At 40.1% G+C, this 13466-nt stretch overlaps 1 protein-coding gene across 2 annotated transcripts; it reads right to left on the bottom strand.

Moving 5' to 3' along the window:
- Positions 1–548: 548 nt before the first annotated feature.
- LOC114787113 (interleukin-6 receptor subunit beta) lies at positions 549–11312 on the bottom strand. Of its 2 annotated transcripts, none has more exons than XM_028974894.1 (17): positions 11067–11312; positions 10814–10861; positions 10458–10502; positions 9559–9661; positions 9382–9396; positions 9094–9245; positions 8824–8957; positions 7420–7555; positions 7249–7328; positions 6555–6762; positions 6085–6267; positions 4812–4946; positions 3410–3565; positions 3151–3291; positions 2928–3024; positions 2760–2841; positions 549–2670 (listed from the first exon to the last, which is right to left on the bottom strand). In XM_028974894.1, exons 1-17 carry the CDS (start codon positions 11257–11259, stop codon positions 2158–2160), a joined length of 2421 nt encoding a protein of 806 aa, XP_028830727.1. In that variant the 5' UTR covers positions 11260–11312; the 3' UTR covers positions 549–2157. The 2 variants fall into 2 exon arrangements, with proteins under 2 accessions (XP_028830727.1, XP_028830728.1); XM_028974895.1 differs by lacking the exon at positions 11067–11312 and adding an exon at positions 10960–11049.
- Positions 11313–13466: the final 2154 nt, after the last annotated feature.

Genomic DNA, 13466 nt, shown 5'->3' with positions numbered 1-13466 from the left:
GTTCTCATCTTCAGACTTATCTTTTTGTCTGTCAGGTTGTTATTTGCTTACTCTGAGGAAGCTCTTTCAGCTCACTGGAGGCAAAAATTAGGAAATTGAGTGTAATGTTGTAAACTTACTATGCTGTTGTGTATGTTAACATACATTTTAGCTTAAATTACACACGAAATACACAATATATTATTGTGGTGGAGGTTTTCTTGCAAAAAATTAAATACAAGATGTTTTGACATCTAACATTGTCTTTTAATTACACCCATGGAGGCTAATCTTTTTTACTGCCCTGGGAATGAATGTTAAAATGCATCGTGTAATTAATTCAATCCTGCATAAGTTTTTTTTATCTGATCTGGGATGGATTGGAATGCAGAATACAGAACTCACTGGAAAACAGTTATATTTTTAAATGGTTTTCTGTGAGGGGGGTCTAAAGTAAGCTAATAAAATATTATTCATCAACATTACCAACCCTTCTGATACAAGACAAGAAGATCTATGGAGTGCCAACTAGAGTGAACTATATAATGATCAAGTTCCACCCCATCACATTTTGTACACAAAATATGTCACTTTATTTTGTTCACAGAAATCAAATGCAAGGGTTAATTTTGTGCAGAATTGTCATGAGCACCACAGGGAATTGTCCCATAATTCCAGGCTCCTCCTATTAAAAGGAACAAACTAACAACATACAAAACACACAGACAGCACATCACACGACCACGGCACATAACACGAATGCTGCGTGAATCTTTGTGGGGCAGAAAACGGTTTTGTCCACAAAATGCAGTTCCTGTGACCACAAGAAGGAGATCTGGCTTGTTTACATAAGCACGCAGAAACAAAAAAAGAGCTTGTGGTCATGGGATGCAGTGTTGCCAGACGTACGATAATTATCACATTTACCCTAATTTTACGATGTACGATCCATAATTCCAAAAATCCCATACTTTACGATAATTTCTTTAGCACGATAAGGTGCGGATCTCTGTTTTCATAATTGGCTTGTTTCTGTGCATGTGCATTTACAGCCAGTCAGTGCATAATGTAACACGTGGTGATGCTCAAAGTAAACAATACGTATGGAGTTGCAAACATCGCCATCAGACTATTACTGGGTGGTTAAAGCCTGTAGCTAGGACTAACAGTAAAGCTGTCTCTCGCTGTTGCAACGCTGTTGTTCTGGGCTGTTCAATGTAGGGACTCATCCTGCACTCCACACAGGCTCAGGTGCTCATTCACTTGGTGGCTCAGAATGTATTCTGTGCATCGAAATAAGCACTTGACAAATAATCTCTAGATAAGTTTCCAAGTAGTTGCAAAAGTACAAACAGTTGTCTTTCAGCCTTGGAAAGCTGAAAGAAAGAATTTTGGGAACACAGTTCAGAGTATGTATATGAGACTTCATACTAATTAGTGAAAGAAAGTTAAAAGTGAAAGTGAAGTGATTGCCATTGCGAAACACTGTAGCACAGCACATTGTGACACAACGAAATGTGTCCTCTGCTTTTAACCCATCACCCGGGGAGCAGTGTGTGGGGACGGTGCTTTGCTCAGTAGCACCTCTGCACTAGGCCACCACTGCATCAAAAATATGGAGCGCTTCGTGGGTTTGCGTGTCACCATCTTGCAGGGTTCATTTTAAATTAACATTTAAAATAAAAACATGAATCTCTTCACAAAAGCATCTGAAATTTGAGTTTCTTAGTTTAAGTAATTAAAATGACATTGGTTTTAATTGTATCGGCTGGTAGAAAAATATTTTAGCTGGTAGGCCAAGAAGTTAATTTTGAACCCAGTGTAGAGAGGTGTGAAATGTTAACAGTTTAAAATGATAAACAGGAAGGTGTGGTTGTTTCAAAATTGTACAAGTTTTTTCTAGCCGTGAAGTGTGCAGTGAAGCACGAGTGATTTGCTACTGCACTGGGCATTCCAATGGTCTCATCCGCAAATGCAAATGTGCCAGGCCTCACAGGTAATGGGGTGGGTTGCACAACAAAAGATTGAGGAGAATCAAGCTGAAGACCTCAGCAGGGGTGAATAACACCTCGGGCCTCGCACCAGAAAATACAAAAGTCAGTAATTCTGGTGTTATCCATTGCGCCACTGGCCCTCACAGGATAAACATTATATCTCTAAAGACAGTCCTGTGCTTTACTAGGTTAAATGTGACTGACATACATAATCATTTCCTTGAGGAAAGAAAGGCCAGCCTGAGTAAGTTGTTTGGCTGGGTGGGCATCCTGGCTGGACATCCACAGTGTTCTGCTGGTAGAGCTCCATGGTGGTGTAATCACTCACGACTGGTAGAACGGGTCTTTGGGACGCTGTGCAGGGCATGGTGGAGTCTATTCTGCTGCAGCTTACATTAGCATTGCTGGCTGTTACAAAGGCTGTGGAGGTTGGCGCTTGTGCGGTTGAGCCACTGACATCTGTGCCCTTACAGGCCGTGAGCTGAAGTTTAAGTGTGTCTGCTGAAGAGGAGTGAATGCACGCATCCACGTCAGAGTCACTATTTGGCAACAGCTCCAGGCATTCCTGCTCTGGTTTCTCTGCACAAGCATCAGGAGCTGCTGGCTCCTCTTTTTCCTTCGTGTTTTCAGTGATATACAGGGTCCTGGAGTCTTCACACACCTCCATTTTCTCACTGCTAATGGCCTTGAGGATGTCCTGATGCAATAGTTTTGCATGTAAATGAGCAGTATTGATCTTTTCATGGTATTCCAAGAGCACAATGACAAAGTCTGGATGCTGCTTACCCTTTCGAACGCTCCCTCAATCTTCTGGATGGCGCTGCTTTTACCCGGGTTAGGAATATTTGGCCACAAAACTGTCTTGGCTCTGTTAATTAGAACAGTAGAGCAATGTGTTAACCTGACAGAAATGTCATAAAAGCCTCTGGTCCATCTGGCCAAACTGATCTGTACCTTTTCAGCTGTCCAAAACAGAGGTGAAACGCAAGCAGCAGCACCGTTACCACGACGACAGGTCCGGTTATAACACCGCCGCCCACAACAGAACTGCCTAGATCAGTCAAACAGAGTTAGCGCCAGTTCAGCTTGAAAACACAACATCATGTTACATCTAGAGTCAAACAGCACAAGACCGTGCCGCTAGGGAGGGGCGAAGTAGCTCAGTGCTCCTATTTACCTGATGCGGTTTCAACGTACGCCGGCATGCTACGTTTGCCCGCTCCCTTTGCTGTGAAGGCCGTGATCTGGACCCTATAGACCCGTCCTCTGGTCAGGTTTAACAGCTCATAGCTGCACATGTCAGGGCCTATATTTATGTCTGTGGGAAAAACAAAAAAACAAGGCCAATACTATTCTAACAGTTCATGGTCTACACAAACAATACGGCAATGTACATGACAATGAATTTAAAGAGGAAAGGAAGTGGCTTTTCTCACTTGTCTCTGTTTTTTTATTACTGTTATCTGCATAATGAAGGGTGTATCCTTGCAGGAAGCCTCGTAGGTCCTTCTCGGGGACAGGGATCCATGTGACAATGAAGGACTTTTCCGTGACATTAGAGGAACTCAGGTTTCTTGGTGCACTGAGAGGAGCTGAGAAGTGAAGTCAGAGGGAAATCTGTGTTAGTGAGCACTTCTCCTTTGCAGAAATAAGCCATCCCACCTCACAGGCGTGGCACATCAAGGTGCTGATTCGACACCATGAATATCACACAGTGATAGCCTTAGATTGCCTACAATAAAAGGTCACTCTGAAATGTGTTCTCGCAGCACAGTGACACAGATGTCACAACTTTCGAGTGAGTGTGCAAATGGCATGCTGACTACAGGAATGTCTACAAGAGCTGTTGGCCCTGAAATGAACGTTCATTTCTCTATCATAAGTCACAAGGGTGTGTAAGAGAATTTGTCAGTACATTCAACCGGCCTCACAATCTCAGACCACATGTAACCACAGCAGCCCAGGACCTCCACGTGTTCACCTCCATGATCGTCTGAGACCAGCCACCTGAAGAGCGGCAGCAACAATCAATGCAGCATAACCAAAGCAGTTCAGCACAAACTGTCAGACTGTCTCGTCGGGGTCTGGACGAGACTGCAGTCGTAGTTGTAACAGACTTGAGTGGGGAAATGCTCACATTTGACGGTGTCTGTCACACTGGGGAGGCGTTCTGCTCACGGATGAGTCCCAGTTTTCACTGTTCAGGGCAGATGGCAGACAGCGCGTGTGGGTGAGTGGTTTGCTGACGTCAACATTGTAGATCGAGTTGCACCGAACACGGGTGCATTTTACTGAATGTCCAGATATACCGTGACGAGATCCTGAGGCCCAATCTTGTGCCATTCACCCACAACCATCACCTCATGTTGCAGCATGATAATGCACGGCCCTGTATCGCAAGGATCTGTACACAATTGCTGGAAGCTGAAAACATTCCAATTCTTGCATGGCCAGCGTACTCACCGAACATGTCACCCATTGAGCATGTTAGGGATGCAATAACAAAGGGATGCATTTAAATTTTAGTTCAGTGTATATAGGTTTCTTAATCTCACTGTTGATTTGTGTTGCTGTATGGTCCAAAAGGATGATATTTTGCTCTGTACTATATGTATATAGCTGGGTTGACAGTAAAACTTTACTTACATACAGCTTCTTATGTCAATTATCAAGACCTTTAGGAGCATCTGAGAACTAAAAGGGTTTGGGGGAGATTAAGAGTGTACCCATTACCTGTGTGGATACACACAGGGACGGACAATTTTTAACTGAAACTGTTGTCCTATAAATGACCTTATCAATCAGTGTGCTGTGATGGAAATCTGGAGTCTGACTTACTTCCTTCTTCAAAGTATGCTTCTTTTCGTCCGTATGTGCTCTCGCTGTTGTTGATTTGCTTAAGGTTGCAGGTGTCCTTGTCCGGTCTTACATGTAGCAAAAATGTGTACCTCTTGTACGGTTTGAAATGTGGTTCTATGCAAAGAATGATACATTTAAATGAAAAGTGTCATATAACAATAAAATGAATTCATTTCAATTCATTACATATACAATATTGGAAGGCAGAATAAACACTGTTTTGATTATACATGAGAGAAAATGTATGGTAAGTGATCCTGACATGGCTAATTGTGAATTAGTAATAAAGTGAAGTGATTGTCACTTGTGATACACAGAAGCACAGCACACAGTGCACACAGTGAAACACACTCGCCTATGAACCAGAAGACCCGGGTTCGAATCCCACTTACTACCATTATGTCCCTGAGCAAGACACTTAACCCTAAGTTGCTCCAGGGAGACTGTCCCTGTAACTACTGATTGTAAGTCGCTCTGGATAAGGGCATCTGATAAATGCTGTAAATGTAAATGTAAATGTAAATAAGATCATATGGTAATTGTAGATATGTTTGCCAACAAAGTGAAATATTTATGAACAATGTATTTATAATAAACATATACATAGGTCTAATAAACATAGACCACATCAATTACATTGCTTCAAATAAAGAAACAACGAAAGAGACAAGAGCAAAAAGAGAAAAGACACAAAGCTAGAGCAGGAAATGCCCCTGTACAGCCTGCCAGAGAGCTAAGAAAGGGCACACCAGTGCCAGTGCAACTCATGGTACCATGAGAGCCGTGGAGAGGATAATGGTATCTGCGATGAAGATGGTTTGATATACAAAGAATGTCTTCGAAAAATGCAGGACAAGGTCTAATGTGACGAAAAGAAAATGACCTAGCTGTTTGAGTCACTAGCACCAACACAGACACAAAAAAGGGGTTTACAATTTTGTTTTTACACACCAAATACAAGTTACTGTTAATTTACTGTTATAAATCACAAGACCTAAGCTGAGTTATTGTTTTAAAATCTTGGTCCATTTTGCATGAACATTATGACAGAACCTCCTGATACTCTAATAATGTAATTTTTATTTTAACAATATTTAAGATATTAAGGAGACCTATGGCAATGTAAAAAATGTGACTGGATCTCTTGCATAGCTTATCTGATGATCTTATAAATCATTTGGCAAAAAGTGGTCCATTTAAGTTAATCACAGCCAAGAAGCAGAGAAAAAGATGAGATGGCAATATACTGTACCCCTTATCAGTCTGATTGTCTTCTTATTGCTATTGGATGAGAATGATCTGTAGGAAGTCAAATTTTCTCCTCTGAAAAACCACTCCACGCAATAACATTCATATAGATTCTCCAAGCCAGCGCTCCACAACAAATTAAATGTGTGACTGTCTGTAAATTCGACATTCAACTGTCCATTTCTTCCTGCATAGACAAATAATAAGCATTTAGGTTCATGAAATAACCACATTGTTTTTGAGCTTTTGTTGTAATACAATTTTCAGAAAAAAACTGAAGCCACTATATTTTTAAACGATGAGGCATTAGGGTAAATTTATTTGAATGCTTAAATCTCAGCTGACATAGTCTCTCTGGGCATCAATTGACACATTCATATGACCAGTGAACTCTAGTTTGTTTACTATTCCTGCCTACATCAATAAAAAAATGCTTTTTGAATCATTTGATGACTTAAGTAAAAATTTGCATACCTACATTCTCCAGAGCAGGTATGGCAACATGTGTGGATGTCGAGTTTGAGACATCATTACTTGCATAAATGCTGACATTATATGCTGAAGAAGAGAGGATAAGTATGATTTGTGTGTCCTTTCTGCTTGTGATGAAAGTGTGATTGATCTCATTTGATGCTTTTCCCACATTCACTTTGTAGTTTTCCACATCAGCAGAGCTTGGAGGCTAGACAGGAAATATGAAAACCTGATGATATATGCTGCATGGTGTGACATTATGATTATTACTCTAGATTATAAATATGAATATGAAAGTACAGGATGGGCCATTTATATGGATACACCTTAATAAAATGGGAATGGTTGGTGATATTAACGTACTGTTTGTGGCACATTAGTATATGTGAGGGGGCAAACTTTTCAAGATGGGTTGTGAACATAGGTCCATTTTGAAGTCAGCCATCTTGGATCCAACTTTTGTTTTTTCAATAGGAAGAGAGTCATGTGATACATCAAATTTATTGATAATTTCACCAGAAAAACAATGGTGGTTTTAACGTAACTTTATTCTTTCATGAGTTATTTACAAGTTTCTGACTACATGTCACCAACCATTCCCATTTTATTAATGTGTATCCATATAAATGGCCCACCCTGTACATTCAACATAGTATCTGAAAATATTTAAAGCAGTCCTGCCTATTTACATTACCTGCCAGTATAAGGTTAGTTTTCTTGTTCCGTTTTGCAGTTCATCTTTTTGCTGCAATATTTTGGGTGCTATGGAAAGCTCTATAGTGGAAAAAGCAAGCTTTCTAACCATTACTTAAAAAAGATCACATTTAAAAATAAAGAATATATAAAATAGGTATGAGTGTCTCACCTTGAGGGATTCTGAAAGTTTCACTTGGAGCACACTGGAAACAGCCCTTAGTTGTGACACACTGTATTTTTACATCATATGACAGCGATTGGGTAAGATTGTCTATAGTGCATTGTTGCACAAGCTTGCATAACACCTGTAATCACAGAGAGATCATTAAAGGAGATTTGCCAGAAACGTTTAGACCAGGTAAAAGGCTGCTGACAAACAACAGCAAAGGCATTTACCGGTTTAAACTAAAATGTTAATTCTTGAAAAAAACAATAGAAACACATGATTCATAAAACAGCAAGATTTCATCCAAAACTGTGACTGACAAAAAAGATATACAGTACAGGCCAAAAGTTTGGACACACCTCCTCATTCAATGTGTTTTCTTTATTTTCATTGCCATTTACATTGGTAGATTCTCACTGAAGGCATCTAAACTATGAATGAACACAAGGGGCCAACAAGTGCTAAACACCTCTGGGAACTCCTTCAAGACTGTTGGAAAACCATTTCAGGTGACGACCTCTTGAAGCTCATCGAGAGAATGCTAAGAGTGTGCAAAGCAGTAATCAGAGCAAAGGGCGGCTATTTAAGGGCGGCTATGTTTTCAGTTATTTCACCTTTTTTTAGTGTGGTTGTGAGCTTGACTCTGTGTGGAGTTTGTATGTTTGCAGTAGATCTGGATAGTATTGGGATTGTAGGGATTGTATTGTAGTTCATGGACTTTACAGAATGACTCATGACGAGACATTATGTGAATTTCTTTGTCTATTCAAAATGAAAAAGACTTCAGACTGTGTCTTATATTCTACCTCATGAGAGTGTAAAATAAGTGAAGTGAAACTTCATACACTGCAGCACAACAAAATGTGTCCTCTGCTTTTAACCATCAGCCTTGGTGAGCAGTGGGCAGCCATGACTGGGGAGCAGCGTGTGGGGACGGTGCTTTGCTCAGTGGCACCTCAGTGGTACCGGGGCGGATCAGGATTTGAACCGGCAACCTTCTGATTACGGGGCCACCCTTAATCGCTAGGACAAAATAAGTGCAAAAGGAACTAACATATGGTAGTTTCTTACATGATTCAGATTGAAAAATAATAAGCCTTCATAAATGATTGTCTATAAATGATTGTCAGATCCTCCCTGACATCCAGCGCTAGCTGAGTGCAGGCGCACTGAGTGCAGGCCCCGCCCCTTCCAGATTCCCTACATCTGTTTTTCCTTCTATAAAGGAGTACCTGCTCCATAGTTCCGGTGTGTGGTCTCATTCAACTGTCAATGCCACTGTTTGTGCGCATGGAATGGGAGTGAGTGTATAAAGCGTTGGGTCAGTCGGCTGGCTTTGAATTTCTCAAATTCACTCATGCAATAATAAACTAAAAATAATAATTTTATAAAATAAGCCATACTTACTGTTTTCCATGAAGGCACATTGTGCTCACTGTAACTCACAGTGTAATGATCAAATTCAGGCCCGTTCAAGTTGGTCTTAATATGAAGCTGTCCTGAGGTTCGGATGAAGCTGACATCAGGAGGACCACACCGAGCTACAAAGTTTAAAAAAGCTATGCCATTATCAAGCACAGCATTCGGTAACTGAATTCGGTCATTGAATTTTTACCCTATTTAAGTGCATTCCTATTTCCATTTGTAGTAAATTTATCATAACTTCTGAAAACCTACTCATTTGTGATGAAGGACTTTGAAACATTGTGCAGCTTCTCCTATCTCCATCTTCGTTAAAAAGACAGGCGCTTGTGTGTAGTTTTGATATCAAATAGTTGCCCTTAAAAAATGTCTCAGAAATATTTTTGAATTGTAAACACCTAGATATCCTAAAAGAGAGGAAAAATTGGTTGTGTAGATGTTAAATAATAATGAAGATTTATGTGAATGTGTGTGCGTGTGTGTGTGTGTTGAATTGACAACATTTAAACATAAACAGGCTGACTGAATAATAATTCTACTTACTTTGTCTTGCTGAGTCTGGAAAAATACGAAATGTTTTGTCAAACATTGTCACATCTTTCAATTTTTTCTTGTTCTTTATTCACCATGATGCTCATAGCATGCATTATTCTTTCATTCTAGCAGGAAATCAGTAATAATTATTATCATACTAGTTGAAATTGTGTGATATTTACTTACTGTGTTAAAACAAGTTTGTATTTGGAGGTTTTAACACGATTTTCATGCTTCCATGTACACATCCATTTAGTCTTTATAAAGCAATCTAAGTCATCCACTCCTCCTAATAAAACACAACAAGCTTGTCAAAGACACAGAACGACTATCAGAAGGCTCAGATTATAACTGTGGTCTTTCAACTGTTCTCTTGATGTTCATCTCTGAATAATGTGTGCTGTATGTATATGGCAGTGTATACAGTATAGTGAATAATGATTACCATACAAAGTGTGTAATGTGCTTTTCTAACAATACTCTCCTCTGGCTTGTTTTTATGTTCATGCTTTATCAGGCTGATCTGACTGTTTGGTTACTGTCGTTTGTTAATGAGTGGCTGTCACATAAATACACTACAACTCAGTTCCTCTAACACTCCAAGGATGGAAGAGCCAAGGATACCAAAAGAGACCACAAGGAGGTGCAAACTCTGGTGTAACTGTGTAAACTGAAGGGTTCCTCAATGATTATTCAATACAGATATATTGTGTGTGAGTTTAACTCCATTATATATACACGAAACATACATCAGTCTGCTTAGCGTGCATTATAACACCCAAATGGAACAATAAGCTCTTAGTCTTGCAGTTTTGCACATGTCTGGGAGACTAAAGGACAGTCTGCAGTCTGTTTCTCTTCTAATGCCCCTCCATCAAGTGCTTACATGGAATCAGAGAAATACTTAATATACCTACAAAGAAAACTTTACTATAAACCATTACTGAACTGCATTGGAACCTATACCTTTAACTTTAGTATGAACTATAGTAAAAGACCCTCTGGTATCCTCGTGTTTGCTGCCAGTGTTTGTTCGGACAATCACTTAAATCAAATAAGTTGTGGCTTAAACACTGTGTCATTACCTGGGAATGAAGAGCAATTTTCACATGATGGCATATTTTGACAGTCTAAAATAAAAGAAGATAATAGTTAAAGCAGACAGGATTAAGAACCGTGTTTTATGTTAATCTAGAACAGTCATTCTTGGAAACAGCTTTCTCTGAAAATACAACTCATTGAGATGTGTCACTTTTCACCAATTCACTAAACTTATATTTTTTTCCAGTGATGCACGGGGACAGGCTGGGGACATTTATGATTCGGAATTAGCCACCGGGACAACAAAAAATCCACTGCAAGGCTTGTTGACTCATAACCTCTGATGGAGATAAAGTAATAAAATAAAGTATGTCAATATGAACGCAAATATAAATCCTACCTGATGCTGACGGAATATCTGGGACCAACCAAGCTACAATAAAGAAGCCTAAAACATATATACAGAAAGATATATGGTTAGTAATTAAGCAAATGCATATTTACATATACATATACACAATTATGAGCAATAATAATTATAATTACAGTAATAATAACAGTCGCCTTTCCCTTTAGTCACAGTCATTATGGAGTAATTTTGCACTAGTAGCTACGACCATCACGTGTACCGTGGGGTGTAAATGTAAATGTACCGGCGGTTAGATGGAGGGCAGCCAGGTGTCCGACACTGACGCGCATCTTCATGCTCCTCCGGTGACGTCCGAGTCCGCCAGATATCGTCCCCACGTAGCGACGCAGAAACGAATTTCTGAAGATATCTGTGGACAAAAGTTCAAACTGCCAAACATAGCGCACGCTGAACGTGTAACGTGCGGTACGAATCATTTAAGTGATTCGGTTTTGTTCAAACCAACAAAACGATTCGTGTGAATCACCAATTCTTCTACTACTTATTACAAGTACAGTATCATCATTATTGTTGTCATTTTGTTATTGTTAAGTTGAGTGTTCTTCTGTTCTTCTGCTTTAAACATTTAAATGATTATTTTGTTGTTTTACATGCTAACTGCACACATGTTTCTATACAGGTATGGTAGCATATATAGATGGATTCAGTTAAAATATGTAATGTATACAGGACTGGGACAAACATCGTTTGCTTGGGCATGAGCTGAGCCACATGTGAGGCGGAATGATCGCAGTCATGAGCGGAGAGACCTGAGGAGCGACGCACTCCGCGCATGCGCGCACACTCACTCGACTCGTTTTGACTCACGAGTCGAGCTCAAAAAGCCCGTTCGTGAATCACAAGCGCGCATCTCGCTTCGCGCAAACAAAACATCTCTGCAGATGAACTTCTCCTTGGAGTCAAATCAAGGTTTCAGTTCCTAAACCTCAAATATAGCATGGCTGCACTGCACTTGAGATTGCATTACTGTTCACTCTTATTTTGGTGTCATTTTAAATATGTATTAAATCTATTAAAATCATAACTACAATATTACTATCTTAAATTGGAACACAATAAGCTGGAAATCCTCTCATTAGTTTAGGCAGATATACATTGTTTAAGTTGATGGCACCAAATGAACATGACTTTAACATGAACATCAGTAAATGTCAATATAGCAGAAGGCTTTTCTGAATAGTTTGAGAACACTTTTTTTATTGCGCATGCTTAATGTGCCTAAAAAGGCAGTCTGGTTACAAGTGTTGAGCTGTGTTCTTGGATAGCCGTTCGCTTCTTATAAAACCCTGTTTCGAAATGAATGTTTTGTGTGACACATTTCACAAAAGACTGTTTTGACACCTGCTTTGAAACAGCCTACCAACGTTCAGTTCCTCTCGCGTTTAAGGAAGTTTGGGTCCCATTGGACTTTGAAGAATGTCATGTTTTTTTGAATGAATGCAGTATGGGAACAGTTTCTTGTGGCTCACAAACACACACTGAATCAAGTTGGAGAAGTGTTTTTCTCCATGTGCCATACCACACAGGAAGAGCCAGATAAAAAACATGGCCTTTAAATGTACATTTACATTTCTTATCCAGAGCAACTTACAGTCATTAGTTACAAGGACAGTCCACCTTTGTGGTCTTCTCGTTCATAGGCAAGTGTCTAACCCACTACTACTACATTTTACATTTACATTCAAATTTACGGCAATTTATCAGACGCCCTTATCCAAAGCGACATACAATATGTAGTTACAGGGACAGTCCCCCTGGAAACACTCAGGGTTAAGTGACTGACTACAATGGTAGTAAGTGGGATTTGATCCTGGGTCTTCTGGTTCATGGGCTAGTGTGTTACCCACTAGGCTACTACCAGTACATCCCTTCACACACAGACATATACACACATAAGACAGAGTGACTGAAACTGTCTTCAGTGAGTGTATCTCCTCTCCATGTTCTACACCCACACGTTCCATGTCTGCACCACTCTCTATGGCCGCGTGATGTAAAAATGCTGGATGGAGGCTACACAGTGTGACATGTGTCCATTTTCTGCTGATAATTTTTTTTGTAGGTCCACCACATTTAAATCCAGAAGAGAACTTGTTTAGGTTCTCAGTTAGTTGGACTAGTGAATCTACGGTTTAGTGAACCACACTTGCTCGAAGTGGAGATGACAGAGCCTGATAAGGGCTCTGAGGAAATGAAGAACATCCTCTCCGCTCACTCTGTTTTTCTTCAAGACCTCTTACAACATTTAGTGCATGTGTTCTTTGTGAGTAACTACAGTCTTGTGGACTATTTGGTTTTGAATATAAACTCTGGGCTGGAAATGTGGTAACAAGCCCTGTTTCTGACAGGAAACGGTTCTGTCAAAATAGACAAGTGGCTGCAGTGATCAGTTCGCAGCAAAATCCCCCACCAGTTAATAACACGAGAAGGCCTTCTTTTGACACCTTGCGTGTAGGCGATGTCAGATCCCCAAAGTCAGATAAGATTTACTTTTCCTGACGAAGCTCTGATGTTTGGCGTTTCATGTGGTTGTTTCTGTGTTCGCGTCACCGTCGTGCTCTGCCATGACGTCTCAGGAAAAGCCGCTCTCCAGTGGTTCTATGGCTACTACGGAAACAGCTCT

Source organism: Denticeps clupeoides, chromosome 3, assembly GCF_900700375.1.
Source record: "Denticeps clupeoides chromosome 3, fDenClu1.1, whole genome shotgun sequence".
NCBI lineage: Eukaryota > Metazoa > Chordata > Actinopteri > Clupeiformes > Denticipitidae > Denticeps > Denticeps clupeoides.
This window is presented reverse-complemented; position numbering and strand designations above follow the sequence as displayed.